General features: G+C 44.0%; 3 protein-coding genes and 1 long non-coding RNA gene across 7 annotated transcripts in view; 2 read left to right on the forward strand and 2 right to left on the reverse strand.

The window, feature by feature from the left end:
• The window catches only part of kcnab2a (potassium voltage-gated channel subfamily A regulatory beta subunit 2a), a 174071-nt gene that overhangs the window by 110906 nt on the left and 38165 nt on the right, over nucleotides 1-25000 (reverse strand). The gene's annotated exons all lie outside the window — the stretch shown is intronic.
• LOC134463310 (uncharacterized) lies at nucleotides 4816-5732 on the forward strand. Its single transcript, XR_010037719.1, has 3 exons — nucleotides 4816-4834; nucleotides 5435-5488; nucleotides 5665-5732. It is a non-coding gene; the product is annotated as an uncharacterized LOC134463310 (long non-coding RNA).
• LOC134463311 (uncharacterized) lies at nucleotides 8616-10711 on the forward strand. The gene is made up of 2 exons (XM_063216512.1): nucleotides 8616-9144; nucleotides 9869-10711. Exons 1-2 carry the CDS (start codon nucleotides 8677-8679, stop codon nucleotides 10538-10540), a joined length of 1140 nt encoding a protein of 379 aa, XP_063072582.1. The 5' UTR covers nucleotides 8616-8676; the 3' UTR covers nucleotides 10541-10711.
• LOC134463312 (uncharacterized) lies at nucleotides 10672-12799 on the reverse strand. Of its 2 annotated transcripts, none has more exons than XM_063216514.1 (3): nucleotides 12216-12799; nucleotides 11773-11853; nucleotides 10672-11170 (listed from the first exon to the last, which is right to left on the reverse strand). In XM_063216514.1, the coding sequence occupies exons 1-3, from the start codon at nucleotides 12550-12552 to the stop codon at nucleotides 10758-10760; spliced, it is 831 nt and encodes a 276-aa protein (XP_063072584.1). In that variant the 5' UTR covers nucleotides 12553-12799; the 3' UTR covers nucleotides 10672-10757. The 2 variants fall into 2 exon arrangements, with proteins under 2 accessions (XP_063072584.1, XP_063072583.1); XM_063216513.1 differs by having other exon boundaries at nucleotides 10672-11173.

The following is a 25000-nucleotide window of genomic DNA, read 5'->3' on the forward strand; positions in this document are numbered from 1 at the left end:
GAGAGAGAGAGAGAGAGAGAGAGAGAGAGAGAGAGAGCGAGAGAGAGAATAAGACCAAGAGAGAGGACAGAGAGAGCATGGGCGATGGAGTGAGAGGGTCACAATGACAATGAGAGTGGATATGAAATATATCCACCAACCTCACCCCTGTGCCTGATGCCTGATGTGACCGCTCAACAGCTCCACTGCATTACTAGCCATGCAGAGAGCACTCACTCACTCACTGGTGTCTAATACAGTGATTGCCATAGGCACATATTCCAGTGTGAGTGAGTGTCAGGCCTTTTGACTGTTCCTGCCTGTCCCTGTGCTGACTGTAATGTAACAAGAAATGGTAACACTTGACATGACGGCGGTGTCATAGGTAAGACATGATAGTGTCATAATAGTGTCGTAAAGAAGTGTCATGAACATTATGTCCATGTCATAAACATCTTATGACTGTTGCCATTAAGTGACATTCGGTGATGGGGAAGATTAACCTAACAATGCCAACTTTTCATGACCATAAAATGTTTATGACATTAACATAATGTTAATGACTCGTCCATAATGTGTCTTGGTGTCAAAACAGTGTCATGACACAGTTTTAACACCAAGACACTATGTCATGCATATGAAGCCGGCTTCAACTCAAGTGTACCCAAGAAACAGTTGAGTTTAAAATGCTGCGTGTCTGTGTCTGTGTGTGTGTGTGTGTGTGTGTGTGTGTGTGTGTGTAATGGAGGTGAAAGTGTTAATGTTGCCACACACACACACACACACACACACACACACACACACGCACGCACGCACGCACGCACACACACACACACACACACACACACACACACACACACACACACACACACACACTACTGCCCGCCAAAAACCTGAAACTCCTTGAGCAGAAGAATTGCAACCAAATTTAGCAGCTGAGGAGAGGAAGTGAAAGTAAAAGAAAATCATGTGGGGAAAGAAGAAGAGTCTGTACGTCTAGCCCAAGGATGGGGCCCAGCTGTAAAGTAATAGCCTTGTGTGCCAAAATGAGCTCAGGCGGAAGAAGGAAGAAAAAAAAGAGGGGCCAATGACACCAGACAGACAGACAGACAGACAGAAGAATTAAGGGAACTAAATGACAAAATGAAGTGGGATGGACAGAGGTAGATTAGAAGGGGGTGGAGTGAGCCCAATGCTCAGCATGGTAGCTTGGACAGCCATACTGCTCTTTTAGACTGAGTCACCTCCTGGATCAGGCATCTATGGGGGCGGAGGAGGGGGAATACTACCTTTTGCATACAATAATACTGTCCCTATCCACCAACCCTGCTTCTTTTAGTTGTGTGCAGCCTTGCTATACGCCGCCATGTGAGTCCGAAATTGGTTTGCATGCTGTGGTTAACCTTGTTCTGTCTTTGAGAGATCCTGGATCTTGATCGCAGGTTGCAGAGGATGTTCTGACTTGTCTACATCTGGCCTTGATCAGTGGTGCGGTGCACCCCAAAGTGTAGTGCAGTGTATCTGTACGCAAGTTGGGCTGGCAGAAGGCAAAATTCTAAGCTGAGTTTATTTTCTTTCACACTTGGGAAAATTTCGTCCTGAGAACAACCAAAAGGAAAACAAATCTCCATACACTCAAAAAAAACCCAGATATGCTAAACTTTGATGACCACTGTCTGTTAGTTTTAGTTGGCAACCCCAAAAGTTCCAGTAGAATTATGGACTTTGTTATTTGTTTTTTGTTGCAAATGGTGCCATTCCCAAGACTGCCAGCTGAATCCTCACATTTGTGGTGTGTTTGAAGTAGGAGAGAGAGCTGTGTTTTAAAATGTGTGTGTGTGTGGTGTTTGCAGTGCAAGTGTGGTGTGGGGCTCTTTCTAATATGCGGACCTGTCCTGGACCTGTGCTTGTGGCCTCATGTTTCGCTGATACCCAGCTCCTGTGGAGAAAACAATGAAGTTACCCCGCTGTCTAGCCTAGCCACAACAACTTTTGGAGGACTGTTCTTCATTCAACATCCCGATTGCAAATGAGAAAATGGCATTAGAATTGCACTTTTGTGAGACATTTTAATACATTTCTGTAGTCAGTGGCGTCAACACGAGGCCACAAGCAGGCAAGGGAGCAATGGAGGACGGGAGTTAGGATATTAGAAAGAAACCAATGTGTTTTAAGTTGGTGACAGGCTACCCCACAGTTACAGCAAAGAGGTTGGATATATAATAAAGAGGAATCGAAACATGCCCACTCAATGCATAAGTGTGTGCTCAAAATTCGGTCTCCTAAGGGGGGGCGTTGTCCCTCCTTTTTCTTCTCTTTTCGTGGCGTTTGCACAAGACGTGCGCTACCGCCATCTACAGCGCAAAGCGGACTCCATTTATTCTCAACCTCAAGATTCCGAAGGTCTCCTAATCGAAGGTCTCCTAAAGGGGCGTTCACCCGACATAAAGTGGATACCGGAAAAGAACCCGCCTGCTTTATCTACCTCTCATATACGATTCTCTGGTTACAGTATCCTCTGGTAAAGGGATGCAAATTATCGATTAATTCATTAATCATTAGTTGATAGCCTTATTGATCGACTTACGATTAATTGATAAGCAGCGTTTTCCCCCCGAAATCTCAATGTTTCTAAAAAAAAAAACCTACTAAATCTAAAAAATTTAATTAAATATTGAGATAAAATACCACATTTAAATTAATTCTATTTCAATTCTTTAATCCAAAGGTGATTTTAAATATTCCCACTATTTCACACCCCTCTTCACACACACTCTTCAAAAGCCCATTTCACCTGGGTCTCTTGTCAGTTGAATTGTCAATTAATTGCGATTAATGTTTTTTTAAATCGAATAATCATTTGCATCCCTACTCTGGTATATTGCACCAGTATTCATGGAGATGATCATCCACGGCCACTCAGCTGGGGTACACAGTCTAAGTGAAAGCCAGTGAAAGCCCAATTGGGAAACTCCAACTCCCATTGTCATTGTGACACAGCACACAGGTGCACACTGCACACAACGAAATTGCATTCATGCCTCACCCGTGCAAGGTCACCTGTACCTATACTACATCTCTGGCAGAGGCAGGAGGGAGAGATTGAGGGGTTCAAACAAACAACCTTAGGATTACAGCATTGTCCACAAAACAGGCCCTGAAATGGGCAATCATCATGGCTGATGTTGAGAAACACAACAAAATGTTTCCCCATTTGAGGGCACTGTCTTTCCTTAACATCACTCAAAACACAAACGCACGAAAATGTGGACCAAAAACTGCAGGGCAGAAATAAGGAAAATATCACATCCCTATAATTAAGCTTATAGTATTAATGTATGCTTCAGTTAGAACTTGACTTTAAAAAAAAAAAAAAAAGTCAGAAGAGAAAAGAAACACAGTGATGAGCCCATTGTGAAGCAAAGCCTTGTTCGACCAATCATCTTGAGCCCTGGTGTGTGGGGCATAAAAAGATATTACTGACGCACGAGTGACTCCATGTCTACCACGAGAGTGGTGGATATTCTGAGACTGGCCTTGGCTGTTCTTAGTGAATAATTTAGTTTTTTCCTCCCAAAAAAAATCCCTTTTCGCACTAAGAGAGGATGGGAAAGGGTGGTGGTGGTGGAGGTGGTGGTGCTGGAGTGTTCAATGCGAGCAAGCTTCTTGTTGCAGTCAGAGAGGAGAGGAGAGGAGAGGAGAGGAGAGGAGAGGAGAGGAATACAGTAATACAGGCATCTCAGTGGCCATGCCCATCAGACTCAGAGCATCTCTCCATCCTTCTCCACCTCTCTCTACCCCAGCTTCTCTTTCAATCCATCTCTCTTTCTCTTTACTCTGTCTCTCTCTCTATATCTCTATCTCTCTCTCTCATCTCTCTCCCTTCAATCTCTCTCTCTCTCCCTTCAATATCCCGCTCTCCCCATTTCACTGCTCGTTAAGCTCCGGGGAAACGGTAGCTCTAATGGAGCCATCGAGCATGTCGGCGTGGTAACGCGTCCTCCTCTCAGACCAAGGTGACAATCCTTTTTCCATCCAATTCTGAAGCGACTTGTCCCCTGTGTCGATTTTATTTAAAGCGACAAAAGTCGCACCAGAACCGTTTTCCATCAAAAAAGTACTTGAAGCGCATTTACGCTACGTCACAATGCCCCTCGTTAATCCACCTATTTCTGTCGCGCTTGGACGTTTTCCATCCACTGAGTCGCTCTTTTAGAATGTTTGTGTCAAAAGTAAAATAGACTTTATCGCGCGTGAGAATATAGCCTTGGCTACCGGACCGACAAAACAAGATGGATAACCACAGACTTCTATTATAACTAGACTGCGGATGTTCGATGCGTTGTGAAGCAACGGCTGGGGGCGGGACATGGGACGATTTTGGGGCGGAAGAAGGAAGTAGAGCGCCTTTTCCCATGTATCTCTATGGTGGACTTGAAGCCATATAGTTCCTAGGCAATTCTTGCCGAGTCGGCCCTGTTTCGTTAAAACGGTAGTCTCCCCTCCCTCCCAAACAACCCAGATATTTTTTTCGGGCTGACCCTTTATTTAAGAAAGCTATTAAAATAGTTTAAATGACCAATGAGCATGGCTATTTGGGTTGATTGGCAGTTGCCATTCTTTAGAGTTATTGTTTTGATTGACAGGCAGGCCGTTGTCAAGGAGAAGGGCGAGTCTCGCGGCGTCTCCAGGGGAAGCCCCCTCCCTCCCTGCTGCATTACTTTCAACCAGTTCTGCTTTCAACAGCTTCATCACTGCGATGGGTTATTTAATTTTGTACACTTTCCCCACAAATATGCTTTGTTGTACTTTTGGATGTACTTCTCCGTATTCTGCAAGGACCTCTGCGGTTTTGGTAAGTAAAATAAAAGCTTATTAAAGCTGATTGACCAAAATGACTGAGCTTTGTTTAACAAACACGTACGACAATGCTAGCTTGTTATTAGCCAAAGGCTGATCTTTCAGTGTTTGATGATCTGTCGGTTTGTCAAGTAACTTAATTGTAATCTGAATGCCTTTGCTTTTGAAAGCAAAATGTGTCTGTTTGGCGTGCATCAGGTGTATGGATTCCCTCCTTCCGTACCGTAGCCAAGTCCTTACATATTCATTCACGATGCTGTAAACATTTCACTACCATTCTGGCACTATGCTGGCCAGCCACATCGGAAAAGCAACCTAGTCTAGCTGTGTTCCTCCGTGAAAAACGGTCAAATATTGTTTGTTTCTGTGTTGCCAAATTGCCAAGTTGCTAGTTGGTGATGAAATGATGGTCATTGGTACGTTCGTTTTCAATAGACCTATGCAAATGGCGTCATTAATGTTGACTGTACTGAGTGACGAGTGCATAGTGTAATGCAAACTGTCATTAATGTTGACGATTGCAGGCCTACTGACGAGTGCATTGTGTAGTAAACATCCTTTCCTCATCCTCATGTGATATGGTTTCATTCTGTAGGCAAAACAACAAACCACACTTCACCTGGAAAACACAGCCAGGACTCACTGTCAGGTAGGCCTAAGTTTCAAATCCCTAAAGTATGCGCTTGAGTTAAGACCAGAGACCTTCCAATGTAAGGCTAACACCATCATCTGCTTACTCTGCATGTGTTTATATATTAGTAATAACATAGTAATGAAATATATGTTGTTCTCATCACCCTTCGTTTGTCATCATTTTCTTTACAGATGTCTGAAAATGTACAGTACACGCCAGCAGGTCTCACCATAGTCAACATCATTAAGGATTTGGCTCTATGACCTGAGAAGAGGCCCCATAAACACACCTGACAAGGACCAGCCACTGTTGCCAGTGCACAACTGAGGACCTGACCAGCCTGCTGCCATCTATGATACTATATAGTACCCGGTATGTAACATTACACTACTCTCAGCCAATGCTTGCATCCAAAGCGACTTTCACTTATTTTTACATGTGCCTCCCAATTTGAAGGGACAAAAAGTAATTGGACTGGATAAAAGTACAGATCAAGCGTAGTAAACTCTCAGCGTTTGTCAGTAGCCACTATCTTCAATAATTACAAGGGTACCAATTCTATTGACAGATATGCATGCCCACACCATTAAACTACCACCCCATGATTTTCACTGATTAGGTAGCATGCTTTGAAACACGAGCAGCCCATCTCCTTATCTATTGTGTTTTCTTCCCATGAACCTGACACTAATACAATTTCAGCTACTTAATGTTGAGGTAAATAATGTAAACGACATAAGTATGTTAAGTTGTTGGTGTACCAAACAGTGACGTATTCTCATCACACTTCATATGCCATTATTTTATTTACAGCGGAGGTGTCTGAAGACGTGGAGTACACTGCAGCAGGTATCACATGACCAAGGACTTGGACAACGTCTCTGTTTACATCTATAGTGTATTACACAAGTGAGTCTACACCCCCATATTTCTGCAGATTTAATGGGACAAGAAAAACATTTGAAAACTGAAAATGAAGTCTGCACTTCAAGCTCATCACATTAAATAAGTAAAACAGGAGCTTGGTGAGCAGACTTAATTTTCAGTTGTCATTTGACTTTGTTAGTCCTGCACCCAAAACTTTTTTGAGAAGGATGTTCATGGGTTTTTCCTTTTTAAACAAATGTAGACATTTTTACTACACTGAAATGTTATAGTTACTCTATATATACCAGTGATATGCTTCAATTATGTTCATGTTACATTAATTATTTTTTAATAATAGATTTGTATTTATCGTTACAGCTGAAGACGTGCACAGTACGCTGCTGCCTGCATCCTACCACCACAGAGGATCCGATGTGCAGAACCAGCTTCAAAAACCATTGCAATTATGAAACACAGTTAATAAATGCTTATATACAGCAGCCCGCACATTTTGTTTAATTTGTAATATTGGTTAACACACTATTGTTACAACACAATGCAGGTGGTACATGCATTGGCAGGTATCAATAAAAAGAAATGTATGGAGCATAATCATATTGGGATAGAGCAGTGGTTCCTAACCTATGGGTCAGGACCCAACTTATGGGTCGCCAAAGATCCACAGTGGGTCGCGAAGCCCTCTTGATTTTAAGGGGTTTCGTTTTAATACCATATAGCCCATGTTGAATATATGACAAAGTAAAGCTTTTAAACTGATAATATGCATAGAGGCAACAAAATGTAAGCGACACATTAAACAGTCATTCTATATTTGACTGAAGACAAATTGAGGAATACAATTTTCTAATGAGTTTCCGCAGGACTCCCTCTCGCCTGGGACTCCCTCTCGCGTGGGCGCTGGCACGATTGGGTCACCAAAGCTTATAATGGTAAAAATATGGGTCCCTGAAGAAAAAGGTTGGGAACCACTGGGATAGAGGAAGATATACAGTAGACTAGAGCATGAGGGAGGGGGTACTCATGGTATGACAAAAATGCTTAGGGGGTACATGAGACAAAAAAGAAGTTGGGAGACACTGTGTGATTGAAGTAATGCATTTCTTACAAGCTTGGGGAAGAATGCCCACTCCATGATTTGCAAGTTTAAAAAGCAGAACATAAGGGTGAATATTTCATTTTAATCTTGATGTCAAGCATACAAAACACCCAGATGGTTAGTCATAGCCTACTGTAGGCCAGCTATGTTTTACCAACTGAAAGGTGTTAACTTTGGTTTGTTTACCATACCGTCTACTTCTAAGAGTGATCTAAGAAAGAGAAGCTTTGTATTCTGAATCTTTTCAAAAACTGGGGGGATCAGCAAAAAAAATGGTCATGATGACTGCTCGACACGGCAATCTTCATCTTCAATCTTCCGGATGACAGCTTGGCGTCGAGGAGCCTTTCTTCAGCGTCCATGGTTTGTCTGTCAAACGGAAAGGTTTTGCATGTCATTTGATGCCCAAACATTCAAAGTTATTTACAAATGTCCGTAGAGGATTAACTTGGTGTGGCAGACACAAACCAAACAATATTTTACGCAGATGTACAACATGAAAAATGGAGCATTCTGAGCTCTCATACAAATGCAATGTTGATACTGAGTATTGCTGACATGGATTATGTTTTGCCAAACGGTACGCCGACCCCAAAGACACATCTGTTTGTAGCTAAGTTTGTAGCCTAACTTCCCATTTATCTTTAATTGCGGCTACATTACAACGTGGTGAAGTAACTTAGTAAGCTAGGTCTTACGCCACTCGGCTGGCTCACGTTATGCTAAGCTAAAATTATTATGGTCATCATAACAAGCTCTTCAAGGTTTCGTTATCCCAAAGTATCATTTTATTAATAGCATGGTATATTTGCCATACTTACCGATCACCAGTTCCATTTGAACTTGTGTTGGTGTTTTTATGACAATCAAGTGTTTCTGTGTCGACCAGTTCCACAGCTGAAAACAGGGTTCAATATTTCTGCTGGGGACGCCATGTCATATTCGGGTGGGAGGGGCGGGACATGTCTTGAAGTGTCTGTTTGTGGATTGGCCGGTGATGTCGACCTATCAGCAATGTAGCTCAACGTTGTCAGGGTGATTATTATATTTCCGCATTTTTGGGGCGGAAGAAAATCAGCCGCGGTTGCTTCAAAACCGTTGAATGGAGTTCTATCGAACTCCGCAGTCCAGTTATACTATACACGTCAGTGTGGATAACCTACGTGTCGTCTTATTAATTATCAATATATTATCCACAATAACTGTTATCAGAAAACGGATGACAGCCCGGAGAAGGCGACTCGCATACCTAATGAGTGTCCTTCTTACCTGCAGTACTCGCAGATCGCCAGTAACCTGGCAGCACCAAAGGTGCTGTTTATGGTGGGAGAAGGACGTACCAATATATACGGACCGTCAGTTTATGACTGATTTTCGAGTCAGTAAGAATCTGTTTAGAGAGATATGTGTGCTTGTAGAGCCACGTATGAGGCCTGACCCTGCGAGCAGGAGAGCAGCTGTGTCGTTGGAGAAACGGGTGGGAATAGCACTGTTTAAATTAGCCAGCTGTTGTGAATACCGGGTCGTTGCCGGGAAGTTCGGAGTCTCTGTAACTACGGTTCACCGATGTGTATATAGCTTTTGCAGAGTCTTGTGCTCAATGCTACATAGATTCATCAAATTGCCATCCGCAGAAGAGGCTCAACAAATCGCCTATAGGAATGACGTACGTCAGCGCATACCCCAGGTAGGCGTGATTTTATTATGCTATCCAATCCCTGTATGAATAAAATGTCATTTAGACTAACCCCTCCTACTTTGCTTTAGGCCCCTAAGAGGCCTACAATTACAATCTTACAAACATAGTTACAGCCCCTGGCAAAAAGTATGGAATCACCTGTCGTGGAGGATGTTCATACAGTCATTTAAGGTTATTTTTTTTTTTTTTTTTAAATGATGGATCACAGACCGGACCCAAAACTGCCTAGTCTGCATAAGCCAGGGCTAACCTGTCCCAGGGCATCAGGAAGGCAATGAAATACTATACAAACGAAATAACTTCACACTTCTCAGACAGCAGACACACACAGAACCTATGGCAGGGCATACAGGCCATCACAGACTACAATAGCCCTTTGAGAGCAACACCTCTCTGCTGAATGACCTGAACAGTTTCTTTGCCCGCTTCGAAACACAAAACCACACTCACCCACAGACAGACTGTCCTCTGTCTGTGTGAAAAGGACACTAACATCAACTGAATGAACATCCTCCACAACGGGTGTTTTTTCTTTTTGTCTGGGGCTGTAGGCCTATCACATGGTAAAATGTGCAGTCTTAAGTCAATAGTGCTTTTAGCATATGGTCCCACTCATTTTGTACTGTTGTATTAACACTTAGAGTTGAATTGATCATTATAAAGCAGATATGCAACAATTGACTGTGTATGATTGTTATTATTATCTACACAGGTGTACGGCGCAATTGATGGGTCCCATATCCCCATCTCTGCACCTCTGGAGGGCTTCAGGGATTTTGTGAACAGAAAAGGAGCCACATCATTAGTGCTGCAGGCAGTGGTGGATGACAGGGGCTTGTTCAGAAATATATTTGCGGGTCTGCCTGGCAGTACACACGATTCCGCCGTTTTAAAACAATCAGGCTTGTTCAGGAATGAGGACAGACACCCTAAGGGCCATATTGTTATCCAGGCCACAAACATACCCTTCCTGTTAGTAGGAGATCCTGCCTACCCCCTCCTCCCATGGTTGACCAAGGCCTACCCTGGACCTGTGCTCTCCCCATCAGAGGAAGCATTCAACAAACATTTAAATGCCATCAGGGTAGCCGTTGAACATAGCTTTGGTCGTTTGAAGGCAAGGTGGAGGGTGCTGGGCAGGCAGAGTGACATCAACCACCTGTTTATGCCGAAGGTTATATCGGCATGCTGTGTCCTGCACAACATGTGTGAGGCAAGAAATCAAGAGCAGATAGAGACTGCACCTGATATACTCCCTGAACTGGGAAATGAGGATGAAGGAGAAGATCCTGAGGACACTGGGAGGGAGGAGGAGGAGAACACTGAGGCAGCAGCAATAAGAGATGCCCTGATGCGTCACCTGATGAGTCACATGAATTTGTAAAAGACGACAGAATTCACATCAAGTGAATATAGTATGTATATCAAAAACAAACAAACATGAGCATTTTTCACAAAAAATTGCATTTAATAAATAGTAATAATAAATATTAAATAACATTAAAACATTAACATTTCACAAATAAACAAGTACAATGCCTACAATTGGGAATCATGTTTTGGTTAAGTGTGTTTTTTTTTGTTTTGTTTTTTATGAAAACCTACATTTCAGTATATGTTGGGAAATCAGGGGAGTGGGTGGTGGAGGAATAACTTTGCTGTTGCATGTACATGAAATTTTGATTCTGAAGAAAGGGGCTGGGAGAGGGGTGAGGGTAGGTAGGGAAGGACGGTGAGGCCACTTGGCTGCTTGAAGAGGCAGTGGGCAGTGGGTTGTTTTGACGCTCCAGGCAGTCCACCAGGCGCTTGACGGATGTAGTCAGAGAGGTAAGCATCTCTCTGTCTGCCTCCTCCTGCCTCTCTTGCCTTTTCAGTAGGTCAGACAGCTGCTGACTCACCGCAGCTAGTCCGGTCTTCTTCTTAAGTGGCCTCCGAAACAGGCGACTACCTCCTGCTGCTGCTGGGGTGGGGGCTGGGGGCTCGGAGTCCTCCATAGTCACCTGTCCACCTAAGTCTTCTATTACATGAGGAAACAGATAAACACAAACACATTTAATTAAAAGGGAGGTCATCAGTGTGCGTTTCAACCTTTCAGTACATTGAAATTGTATATTTTGAGTCTGCACCTGGCTAAAGTAGATGGGTGTGAGTTTTGAATGAAATCCTATGGAGTATCATGATCTGCTTCTGTAGTCACAGTGCATGTTGACATGCATGCTTCTTTAGGTTTAATTCAGATTTCCAATGTTGACGGCATCCATACATCGCCAAACCATGTCAGTCCCACAACAATGCTTGACTAGCCAGATGATGCACTTTTTTGGTAAAATTCACTTGTTTACCACCACGCATGCTTAACACCATCTAAAGCAAATTTGTTTATCTTGGTCTCATCAGACCACACGACATGGACACTCTCCATAGGATTTCATTGACGTCACTATTTCTGGGCATTTTCACATAGGGGTGCCGGAGTACCCACTTTGGTCAGATGCTGAAGAAAAAGGAAAACAACTGAGGAGGGTGTAGGCTACTCACTTTTGTGATACACAACAGCTCATTATTGGCATGAATAAATGTCATTCAAAAGCATGATGATCCTGACTTAAGACTTACCAGCACCCTCTTCTTCCTCATCCATTTCTTCATCATCATCCTCTTCCTCCTCTTCCACACGAGATTGGTCATCAAGGGGGACTAGAGCCAGACCAACAATGTAACAGTGAGAAATCGTCCACCATTAGAAAATGTCAGCACACGTCTTTCTGTTTATTTAGCACCTGTGCTATGTCTCTGAGTATCGTGGCCTGTTTGATATAAACATATAATTACTTGTTCGAGCGATACACGATGGGGTGAAGATTAAAATGAGAAGACATTTATGTAAACAGCTGTAGCCTACTACCTGGAGTCCTCACGGTGTGACACTTGAAGAGGGCTATCTATTAGCAAGTTTACAGTAGCAAGGTCCCTGTCAGATAACGTAGGATAACACTAGCCTGCCCTACATCAACAAATTTGTATTTACAATTAATTGTATTTACAATTAATCCACTCACCGGTGCTGTCAACAGCTGAAGTCCTTGCTACGACTATCGGCCTGGCACCCAGTAGCTGGTCCATCTCGTCAAAAAATTCAAACCGACGTCTTCCTCCAGCCCCACTCCTTGATGCCTGCCTTTTTTCCACTAAGTACCTAGCTTTCAAAGCTTTGTATTTTGTACGGAAAGCCTGCCACGGCTTCACGACCCCTCTCCTCTCCAGCTCCTTCGCCACCCCCTGAAAGATAGTGGCATTTCTCTGTCTTTTTCCATCGAGGGCAGACAGCGCATCCAAATCTGCCAGGACTGCGATTAAACTCAAGGTTTCCCTGCGTGTCCAGGTCTGTCTCTCCATTTTTTTTTTGTATTTGAGGCTAGCTGACTACGCTGAGGTAAATAATGTGAAACAACATTCGAATTCTCGCGCACATAATAACATAGCACTGCGCATGTACGAACTTCCTACGTCGCTTTAACCTTTTCCATCCAATTTATGTCGACTTATCTCTCGCCAATCCACCTTTTTAAAGCGATATAAATGAGGTCGACAAAGCCGGCGTTGAAGCGACTTAACCGCTTTTCCATCACTTGTGTCGCATCAACTTTTTAATGCGCATTATTTTAAAGCGACTTTATATTGGATGGAAAAAGGATTGTCCTCATATCAACCTCCCTCTCTGTCCCCATCACACACGCACACATTCTTAGATGCATACAGCCACACACAATCAGGTAGCCATAGGTAATGAATGACTGAAGACACCTTTTTGATTAGCAAGATTTATTTTAAACAATGTGCCTTTTTACACATTCTGCCTTTTCCCCATCCATCTCAATGGCGTGACGACAGTAAGAGACAGGAATGCAGGGAAAAAAATGGAGTGAGAAAGCAAGAGAAGGTAAGAGAGAGAGAGACAATGAAGAGAGTGTGAGAGAAAGCGAGAGCGAGGGACAGAGAATATTGAGAGAAAGCGAGAGCGAGGGACAGAGAATATTGGGAGAAAGTAAGACAGTGTGATAAAAGAATGACTAAGTATGTGTCCCCGTGTGACCTTGCATCCTGGCAGCTAGTGTATTTATTGCAGCTCTCAGATATCGACTGAACTCCCAGCACTTGTACAGTCCACCTAAGAAATAAGCCCATAATGCACTTGGGTTAAAACTGAACCCTTAGCAGCCCAGGCCAAGTGTCTTGTCTGCAGCCTGGCATTTGTTAACGAGCCGCGTCTGATTAATTAGGCCAATTAGTGTAGCGGTGTTAACCGCCAACATGGCTGTACAAACGATGCAAACAGAGGAGTGTGTAGCACACCGTGTTGCTTCCCCTTGGCCTCAACGGTTTAACCTGAGGCCGCGAAAAGAACCTAGAAAATCTTTTTGGTTTAACACTCGCTCACTTTAAAAACCACTAAATCCTTAATCCTAATATATCCTCAATCCAGAGCAATTTAGAGTGAAGTCATGTGCAGAGGCACCCATCCCCTATCCCTGGAGCAAGGTGAGATGACTCAAGAGCACTTCAACCAGGTTTATACCGCAACACCCACTTAGAGATACAGATGTCACAACTAACTTATAATCTAAACCAAAGATGACTTTCTTAACCAAAATCTTTTCACCAATCAATCACCATAATCCTCCATGTCAGTCGAGTAGCCAATGAGGTTTACAGGATCCTTTTCCCTGAATCAGACTGCAATTTCTCTGAACATTATCTGGAAATCAACAAGATGTCGTATAGCAAGATCTTTATCATACCAACCCAGATATAGTCAACTAATGTACCGTAGTTAATTCCGTGTGAAAGGCATGAGGACCAAAATATTTCACCTGAAGTTTTAGAATCAGACGTATACAAAATACAGGTAAAATTAAGCTCTGATGTAAACACTAGTACATATTATTACATAGTTGTTTCACCAGATACTACACTGTACCTAATGAAGCTTTACTTATCTTTCACTTCGACTTTATACACCTCTCTTTACAAGTAATACACGTAGACAGCACCAGGCTTATCCTAACAGGCTGTTGGAGTTGAAATTCTGTTGAGGTCCAATGACTACAGTGGCAGATCAGCGCAGCACAGAGCAGCACAGCACCGCACTGGCTTAGGGCTGTAAGAGGAGAGATTACATGAGACACCACACGCCTGCTACAACAGCACGGGACACTTCAGCTACTGCAGGGCTAAGGGAAAAGGTATGCAAGCGAGGGAGACAACTGAGGGAGACAGCCACAGGGTGAAAAAAGTATAAGCGAACCGGGCAAGAGAGCTGTGGTGGCTCAGCTAGAGCTAGGGAGAGGAAGAAATATTTTGAGATTTAGCCACACATGTATATTGTGTCATTTTTGCACACATATCAGAGAGAGAGAGAGAGAGAGAGAGAGAGAGAGAGAGAGAGAGAGAGAGAGACAGACGAGAGAGACTGACAGCGAGACAGAGACAGTCAGACAGAAGTCAGACAAAAGGGAGGAAGATAAGATGGCAGGGCCGTCGTTAGCCCTATTTTAGGGGGGGCAAAAGCAAATGCAGAAAAGCATTGAATACGAACCACGAAGAAGGCAAGTTAATCTGAATACAAGTTCCTGTTTGCTTATTTATTGTTTAATGCTACTTATATCCTACTGCACAGCAATAAAAGCAGGGTGCACAGCAATATGTTGTGCGGGGGGGAAACATAATACTCATAACATAACATAATAATATTCATCAGTTAAAACATTTTGAAATGTTTTGTTTAGCTTACATATAAGGAATGTTCATTAAAATGTGAATTAAAAAAAAATCCACTGTAACTAGTGTTTAAAAATCGGTATGGTGCTCTTAAAATAATTGTTCAAGAAGACGCTTTGGGCAGGTGCGTAGGAGGATATTATCCCAGTGGGGTTGTCATTCAAGTTTTAAGAAATCCTGCACATTGTCCATTCCACAACAAACTTTAATACAACATGAAGGTTGCATGACCGAAACAATATATTAAAGTTTGTTTGTCTTAAAATAATGAATTCATCGACAAAACCATCGACAAAAATGTCGCTGCGCGCACACATTTTCTTCCTCTAGAGCTAAGCCCCCCCCTGTCTCTCAAACCTAGTGACGAGCCTGTAAGATGGCATGCATGTGAAAGACAAAAGAAAGACAGATAGATAAGACAATTTAGAGAGTCTCCAAGAGGAAAAGAAAGAGAACGCTATGGAGAGGAATCTCTTCAGGGATCTCCTGGCAGCAAGGATTACCTATTTACCATGTCTTCCTATTACATTAGTGACAATGACCAGTCCTGTGGTCATTTCATTTACAGTGCAAAGTGATTAGACTGGGCGGAATGATGCGTTATTATGATCGCTGGGCTGTAGGCCTGGCTTCCCGTATGGAAGATTCTTGTGAAACGGTTTTATGCCAGAGGTTTTGTTGCATATCGGGTTTTTTTGCTATTTTATTAGTGTAATGCTCATCACATTTGAAGAATAGTACTCTCAAATTACGCTCAATATTATGCCAATTACCACAATATTGGAGCACTGCTATGAAATATGCTCTGATGCCTGTGTGTTTTCTGACCCACTCGGCCAGGATTGAGGCATCCGTCCGTCAGACCAAGCACAGCAGGTAGAGCCAAACTGGTGTCTTTCTCTCAATTGGTATGGGGTGGTAGTTAGGGTAGAAAGTTATTTTTGGCCATGTGCCAATTGTGAGTGTGTCAAGCCTACCAGCATGGCATGGAAATCAGGCCACAGCCTACATATCATCATAACCACACGCACACGCACACACACACACAGGAAGTCCCAACTTGGGAGCTGAAAATACAGCGGCCATTGCCACAGCTTCAGACTGGCAGAGAAGGGGTTAATCGTGTAGGGATAAGGACTACCACACATGCACGAGAGAGAGAGAGAGAGAGAGAGAGAGAGAGAGAGAGAGAGAGAGAGACAGAGACAGAGACAGAGACAGAGACAGAGCATGATACACAGATAGAGAAGACTACTATTGAAGAGAGAATGTAGACCAAGGCAGACAGGGCTGGTATATGTGCAAGACTGGACTCTACTCTATGTGCGTGTGGGCATGCCTTTGCACAATATGTGAACTAAAAGTCACAGTGAAGTCAAGGATGTTGTCAGCACTGAGCTTCAGTCAGAGGGCTGCCATCTCTGAGAAGGGCACAGACTGCAGACAGACATGCCACCATCAAGCCCAGCCAAGCCACTACCTCACAGATGACCACACAATAGCACTCCCATGCAATGGGGCCAGCGTCAGTGCAGACCAATGGGTGCAGGTGTACGCTCCCAAACAAAGTTCACACGCTCAGACACACAGCACAATACATAAACAAACAAGACGTCCCAGAATTTCGGAGAAGCAAGTGTGTAGGCTTGCTTACTCACATGCACGCACCTCAAAAAAACATCATGAAACACTTTCCACCTACACTGTGCAGTAAAAAACCTCCACAAGATCACCACCGTTTCCCAGCGCCATGTGCGCCCCTGTAGCATGAGAGTGGAGTAGAGTAGAGTACACTCCGTCCTTGCTGACCGCTGGTCTGGGCCGAAGCCAAGCCTCATCACGACTGCCACTCAGGCTGCAGAAACCCTCTAGGAACCTCTAGCACACACACGCACACACACGCACACACACAGGGGCAGAAGTGCACACTGACACACTCTCGCACTGACACACTCATCACACAGTTGTCACACACACACACACGGTCACATATACAGAGGGGCATAGCGACACACTCATGTGCACACAGACACAGTTCAGTTCAGTTATCCCACACTGATGTCACACTATGCAGTCACACACACAGTCACACACACAGTCACACACAAACACACATGCGCAGCACAGACAACAGGCAGATGCGTGCACACACACGCACGCACAAAGCCCCAGGGTAACAACAACAACCCTATGCGCAGCAGGATATCAACAGCAGCAATACAGGTAAACAACTCTGCTGGGCTCGCAGCTGGTCAGTGAGAGTGTGTGTGTGTGTGTGTGTGTGTGTGTGTGTGTGTGTGCGTTAGGGCTGGGTATTGCAGCTATGTTCCTGTATCGATTCGATTTCGATTCTGAGGGTTTTGAATCGATTAATCACGATTCGATTCGATTCAATTCGATTCACTCCGAATCGATTCAATCCGTTCCCTTTTTGGTGCAAGGATTTCCCCCAAAAGATGCTGTTGCCTATTTTTATATAAAAATGTCAAAGGGCTGTGGCTTGACAGTGTTAACAGATTGCTAATTTGTAATAAGTTGGCCTAGGCCTAATTGACTAATACCTACTGGGTATTTTCCATAGACCTAAATGAAACAAAAAGAACAAAAAGAAAAAGAGCAAAAAAATCGATTTTGTGCCCTGTGAATCGATTATGTGAATTTTAAATGATATCGATCGATTATCGATTGAATCGATTATTTTACCCAGCCCTACTGAGCAGCACGTAGGGGAAGAGAAAAACGCACACAGACAAACAAAAAGACAGACAGAGATGTGAGCAGAATCCAACAGTAAGTAACATTACTTCGTTCGGTCAATTATATTGTGCGAGTTTGCATGTTTTACAATCACTGAACGGGGAGTGAAAGAGAAAGTGGGAAAAAAGAAAGTGTGAGAAAGAGTGAGAGGGAGAGAGGGGCGGGGAGTGCAAGAGAGAGGGAAAAAGAGCAGAACAGATTGAATAAGAGAGCTAAAGAGAGACCAATGTAGGATATGATGGATATATAACCATTCTGACTCATGCTGAAATAGATTTACACGGTTCAACGTCTAAACACTCACACACCCAAGGACAAGTAAGCCATGAACAACGCGAGAGTTGACCTCACAAAGGCACTCAAATGTACACGCTCGCCCACACACGCACACACACATAGATTCAGGTACACAGAAGCACAGACATCCACATATCAAATAGAAAATTGGTCTCAGGCATCATGATGCGTGTTTGGTGCTGATGTTGCACAAACAGAACAAATTCTGACCAAGACAGATGGACCATCAATACCTGAGCTCGATGTCAATACCTCCTTTCAGTTAATGGCTGTGTAGCGCACTGCGGGACTACATGTACGCCTATGGATGTACGTACCGTGGTTGTTTATGCTCCACTTACTGACGTTTTGAGGGATGTGTGTGTGTGTGTGTGTGTGTGTGTGTGTGTGTGTGTGTGTGTGTGTGTGAGAGAGAGACACAGAGAGAGAGAGAGAGAGAGAGAGAGAGAGAGAGAGAGAGAGAGAGAGAGAGAGAGAGAGAGAATTAAAGAGAAGATGAGGTAGCGTAAACATAAGTAATATATGCACATCTGCTGTGCAGCTCGTGTGTGAGTCTTGTGTGAGGAAGTGCACTATTCTTGCTGCTGACTGTGCACGTGTGAATACGTGCTAGTACACACATGTTCAGGCCGTCAAATGCAGCACAGTAGCCACCACCCACACCACATCAAAACGTACAGGAAGCCAAGTCTCCAGCGGGTTCTATAAGAAGCATTCGTTCAACATTTTCTTCACACCAGCATATACTGTACTTAAATAAGACAACTAATACGTAGAAGATAACTTAGATTATGGTGATCCTGTACACAAACTCCTTCACTTAACGACTGTTTTGTGAATTAACTAGCCTATCACATCCATTCACTGTAGACCTACGCACATGCATAGCTGTATGTATACTGTACATGTAGACATTCAAGTATACCTAGTACATGGAATGTAAATGTGTGGGCACTGGAATGATAGAAATGAAACAGGAATATTCTAGAATGGGGCAAATGGCGTGCTGGCAAGACGTCTCCCCCAGAGCCATGTGCCATGTTCAAATGCCAATAGTACACAGATGTCTGCCACAGATGTGGAAAATGCAAGTAGTACACACAGATGCCCATGCACAATGAAATACCTCATAAGATATATCAGTAAAATACTAACCTCAACAATGATCATTGAATCATAGCATGCAAAAGCAACACCAGACAAAACCTCTAAACATAAAGGTCATTTAAGTTCTGGCTTTCCTTCAACAACACATCACTGCACACCACCCCCTTTGTCAATCACACGAGCCGCAAAGGAGAGGTGTTTTCATGAAAGCCTGATGGCAGAGCCATGCAATGCTGTCTTTCAGGATGCAGCTGCATGGTTACTAAATAAAATGTGCGTTGAGGAAAATAGAGGAGACATATCCAAGAAATGTCAAAACAGTGCTGTGCCAACGGGCCCTGTGGTGGGCTGGATGTGGGAGTAGTGAGCGACAGAGGTAGAGCCCAGCTGCCCACCAGATACACATCTCTCTCTGCAGCACACAACACTGTCCCACATTCCCCTGTGGGGAATCCCTCTCTCTCCCTCTCCTCCTCACTCTCACTCCTTCCATTCAATCTCTCTCTCTCTCTCTCTCTCTCTCTCTCTCTCCTTCCATTCAAACTCTCTGTCTCTCTCTCTCTCCTTCCTTCCATTTACTCTCTCTCTCTCTCTCTCTCTCTCTCTCTCTCTCTCTCTCTCTCTCTCTCCTTCCATTCACTCTCTCTCTCTCCCTCTCTCTCTCTCTCTCCTTCCATTTACTCTCTCTCTCTCTCTCTCTCTCTCTCTCTCTCTCCTTCCTTCCATTTTCTCTCTCTCTCTCTCTCTCTCTCTCTCTCTCTCTCTCTCTCCTCCCTTTTCCCTTCCCATACAATCTCTCTCCAACTTACCCTTCTCTTCTTTCTACCCTCCCTCTTCTTACATCTCTCTCTCTCTCTCTCTCTCTCTCTCTCTCTCTCTCTCTCTCTCTCTCTCTCTCTCTCTCTCTCCTTCCATTCACTCTCTCTCTCTCCCTCCCTCCCTCCTTCCTTCCATTTTCTCTCTCTCTCTCTCCTTCCTTCCATTTACTCTCTCTCTCCTTCCATTCTCTCTCTCTCCCTCTCTCTCTCTCTCTCTCTCTCTCTCTCTCTCCCTCCCTCCCTCCATTTACTCTCTCTCTCTCTCTCTCTCTCTCTCTCTCTCACTCTCACTCCTTCCATTCACTCTCTCTCTCTCCCTCCCTCCCTCCTTCCTTCCATTTACTCTCTCTCTCTCTCTCTCTCTCTCTCTCTCTCTCTCTCTCCTTCCTTCCATTCCTTCTCTCTCTCCTTCCATTTTCTCTCTCTCTCTCTCTCTCTCTCTCTCTCTCCTTCCTTCCATTTACTCTCTCTCTCCTTCTCTCTCTCTCTCTCTCTCTCTCCCTCCTTCCATTTACTCTCTCTCTCCTTCCATTTTCTCTCTCTCTCTCTCTCCCTCCCTCCTTCCTTCCATTTACTCTCTCTCTCTCTCTCTCTCTCACTCTCACTCCTTCCATTCACTCTCTCTCTCTCCCTCCCTCCCTCCTTCCTTCCATTTACTCTCTCTCTCTCTCTCTCTCACTCTCACTCCTTCCATTCACTCTCTCTCTCCTTCCATTTTCTCTCTCTCTCTCTCTCTCTCTCTCTCTCTCTCTCTCTCTCTTTTCTCTCTCCTCTCTCTCTCTCTCTCTCTCTCCCTCCCTCCCTCCATTTACTCTCTCTCTCTCTCTCTCTCTCTCTCACTCTCACTCCTTCCATTCACTCTCTCTCTCTCTCTCTCTCTCTCTCTCTCTCTCTCTCTCTCTCTCTCTCTCTCTCTCTCTCTCTCTCTTCTCTCTCTTCTCTCTCTCTCTCTCTCTCTTCTCAATTCAATTCAATTCAAAGAAGCTTTATTAGCATGACAAAAAATATTTATATATTTGTATTGCCAAAGCATTGGTTCAAGATACATTGGTAATGATATAATGAAATAAGTGTTAGAACAAACACACAAATGAATGCTTGCAATTGCATTGATATCAGCAAGAAAAGAAAGCAAACAGAAATGTGTGGGTGTGGGTGTCGGTGTGCATAGTGTGTGTGTGTGTGTGTGTGTGTGGGGGGGTGGGGGGTAGTGGCTTTTGTGGTGTCTATGCAATGTCCCTCTGTCTATGGCATGCACTGACATATTTGGCAGCAAGCGTTGCTGTCTGCCCTTGTTGTCCCAGTAGGATAGATAATAATTTGTCTGTATTCAGATCCGGGAAACCCGGGATTACTTGGTTAAATTTATTAAAGTGCGCTTCTCTAATTTTTGAGTATTTGTCGCATTGGAGAAGGAAGTGCGCCTCTGTCTCGACCTCACCTGTCGTGCAGTGAGCACATATCCTTTGCTCTCTTGGCAGCCATGATTGTCGTCGTCTGCCTTTTTCGAGAGCAAGGCTGTGGTCACTGAGTCTGTATTTGGTCAGGATCTGCCGCTGCTTTATATCTCTGACAGTAAAGAGATATTCTTCCAATTCATAATTTGTTTTGATAGTCCTATAACATTCTAATTTGCTTTGGGTTTTGGCTTCATTTTGCCAATGGTCCAGATATTTATCTTTGGAGTTTTGTATAATTTTGTTTACATTTAGTTTGGAAGCAGTGCTTGTCTGAGAGATGTCAGTATGTGTTAGATGGGGGTCGGTTAGTCTCAGTACAAGCTGGCATAGGTGACTCTTTTCGGGGTTCAAAGCTTGGGATTTTGCTGCCTCAGAATGCAGCGTGTCTGTGGGACTTGTTTGGAGGTGCATCCAGAATTTTAGAGCTCTCTTTTGTATGTTGATTGCCAATGGATATCTTCCCAATTCTGCCCTACATGCATTTGTTGGTGTCTTCTTTTGAATTTTTAGTTTCTATAGGGTTTCTATAGGATGCTTGTCCCATCTAGTGTAGCTGTGTTCACTGAGTGGACCCCATATCTCACTTCCGTACAGCGCAATAGGCTGAATTACACAGTCAAATATTTTGCTCTCTCTCTCTCTCTCTCCCTCTCTCTCTCTCTCTCTCTCTCTCTCTCTCCTTCCTTCCCATTCTCTCTCTCTCTCTCTCTCTCTCTCTCTCTCACTCTCACTCCTTCCATTCACTCTCTCTCTCTCTCCCTCCCTCCTTCCTTCCTTCCATTTACTCTCTCTCTCTCTCTCCTTCCATTTACTCTCTCTCCTTCCATTTACTCTCTCTCTCTCTCTCTCTCTCTCTCTCTCTCGCTCTCGCTCTCTCTCTCCGTCTCTCTCTCTCCTCCTTCTCCCTCTCTCCTCTCATTCTTCTCTCTACCTCTCTCTCTCTCTCTCTCTCCACCAACTCTCCCCTACCCCCCTCTCTCATTGGTCTTCCCCCTCCCATTCCTCTCCCCTCTCCCATTCCTCTCATCTCCCCAGTTCCCTGGTGCCCAAGCTGAGGTGTTGGCAGCACCAGTGTCTTGTATGCCCTTGAGATGACGCTGCCCCTGCTGAGAGACAACACCAACTGCGGTGGGTGGGCAATCCTGGCAAGCGAGAACACCTCTGCAGCAGGGAGAAATATACCAAAAAAACTTAGTGAAATCATTTCCTCCAGTCATATTCTAGCAGAGGAGCACAGTCGTACACTTGAAAGTAAGACTGGCCCATATAATATAACAAACGCATTACCAATACACTCATTTTTATCACACAGTATATTTCTTATATAGAACTCCGATAGCATTTTCATTGACACAATTGGCACTCAGATACTGTGCAAACAAAAGAGAATGTTGAGTACAACAGTCTCCGAAGACAATAACAACAATTACAACAATATCTGATCAGTGACACTTTAAGCATAACCAAACTCTCCAGTCTCCACGCCACCATTGTACAACATGTCCTTTACTTCAACATATTGAAACTTGGATTCAGCACCAACTTAAAAAAGAAAATGTACAGTAAAAGCTGAAACAGTGACCGTGCCTCTTCCTCTTCCAAGCTACAATGAATGACACTGAGAAAGAAGAGGGCCTCTCCTGACCATGCAATTACATTACATTTTCGTCAAGAGACTACAACTAAAACTAAATTAAAAATTCCTGTCAAAATTAACACTGTACTGCATGTGATGGTGTGGTGCTAACAGACAGCTTGCAGCTGGGAGAGTGCATGATATGCAGTTATGAAAAGGACAGCAGAAACACTGAGAAGGCGGAGGGAAGCTGAAGGCCTAGCTGACACCTCAGCATCACTATCACCATGTGCAGTGGACTTTTTCAAGGCCACATGGGAAATGATCATAGAAAAAAAGTTAATGAACGTCTTTTGTAGAACTTTCAGTAAAAATCTTGCCAGTAAAAAAGTATGCTGCCGTATAAAAAAAGCTTGCAAGAGTGAGAGAAAAATGAAGGACAGAGAGAGAGAGAGAGAGAGAGAGAGAGAGAGAGAGAGAGAGAGAGAGAGAGAGAGAGAGAAGAGAGAGAGAGAGAGAAAAAAAGGAGGGAGAGATGGTGTGTCTCAGTCTCTTGCGATGCAAATCATAGGGATCTAGGTTACGTGATGTGACTGAACCGTGCGCTACGCATGAGGCATCCCACCAGGCCCGAGCGCTCAATCTTCCCTCTGTGCCCGTCTCATCTGGTGACGGCCATGCTGATTGAGGTGAAGGTGGTGCTGATGACGGTGGTGACAGCGACACCTTCAAAGTCACATCGCTGTATTCCCAAACACCAGCAGAGGCAGCTGCAGTGACACGAAGACTCGCCTGTGCGGCTCCCCCAGTCACTTTGAATAAGCGTGCCCTGCTCAGTCAGTACGCGTCATGGCAACACTGGCAGTTGTCACATGAACGGAAGGGATGGTCAAAATAAAATCCCCAGAGAGAATTCAGCAACAACATGATCAGAACGGATAGTCAAAAGTCCTTGAGGGGGCCCAGCCGAGGCTCCAACGGCTGGTCACTGGATTGCTGTGCGGGTGACCAGGGTTCGATTCCCGGCCCGGGTCATTTTTCGATCCTTCCCCATCTCTCTCTCCCAGACATTTCCTGTCTGTTCTTCACTGTCCAATCAAATAATATAGCCACAAATTCCCCAAAAATATATATATTTTTTTAAAAAGTCCTTGAGAGAAATCAGCAACAACATTTCGGTAAGTGACACTCATGTCCTTATGTTGCATGTTGTTTGCGGCCTATCTAGTGCAAAACTCAACTAGTCTTTTCCATGCCCTTAACATGTCATCATAATCAATCTGTAATAACAATAATTTACAACTATGCAGTATGATATTGATGAAAGTTCAAAAGGTTAATTCAGATTCGATATGCCTTTGCTTGAGCAAGACAGAGGGGGTGCAAAGAGGCCAAGGTGGACCCTGTTCCTCTTCTTCAGAGTAAAGGTCAGGCCAAGGTCAAAGGGGTCACCCAGGGAACCACTTAGGCTACTTCATTTGAGTGTCAGCCACCTCCGCTTCAGTTTATGGCCTCCAAGCATCCCCAAGGGTGATGGCCCTAAAGGACCCTTGGAGGTCAGGACGTCTTTGGACATGACATGAAAATAATGTGGACATATAAAGAAGATTTTACAAAAATCTATTAATTAGACCGAATTGACGCCTGGTCAAAGGCACTCCATCTTCAATGTCCACATTTAAGTCCACCAAGCACAGTGGGACACTTGGTCGGCGTATCAATAAAAGTCCTAAAAGAACGTTCTCTGCCACAATAGGATTATTTGAATGCATCATCTTCAGTGTTTCTGGATCCTCCGATGAGAGGGGGCATACTAAGCAACAGTGCATGTTAGGGTGGCATTGTCCTCAGCACTGCATTGTTAGGGTGACCATCTTGACAACAAACGCCTACCACCTTGACAAAGTCGGCTGAAAAGATTGTTTTTGTTGCAAATTTGATTTCTAAATTTGCTACACCAAAACGGTACACCTTTATGACTTACAGCAACATATTTCATATGGAACTGTACTACATAGTAACGTGTGTTTTCATACAGGCCAACCTCCCCA

Source organism: Engraulis encrasicolus, chromosome 14 (assembly GCF_034702125.1).
Source record: "Engraulis encrasicolus isolate BLACKSEA-1 chromosome 14, IST_EnEncr_1.0, whole genome shotgun sequence".
Classification (NCBI taxonomy): domain Eukaryota; kingdom Metazoa; phylum Chordata; class Actinopteri; order Clupeiformes; family Engraulidae; genus Engraulis; species Engraulis encrasicolus.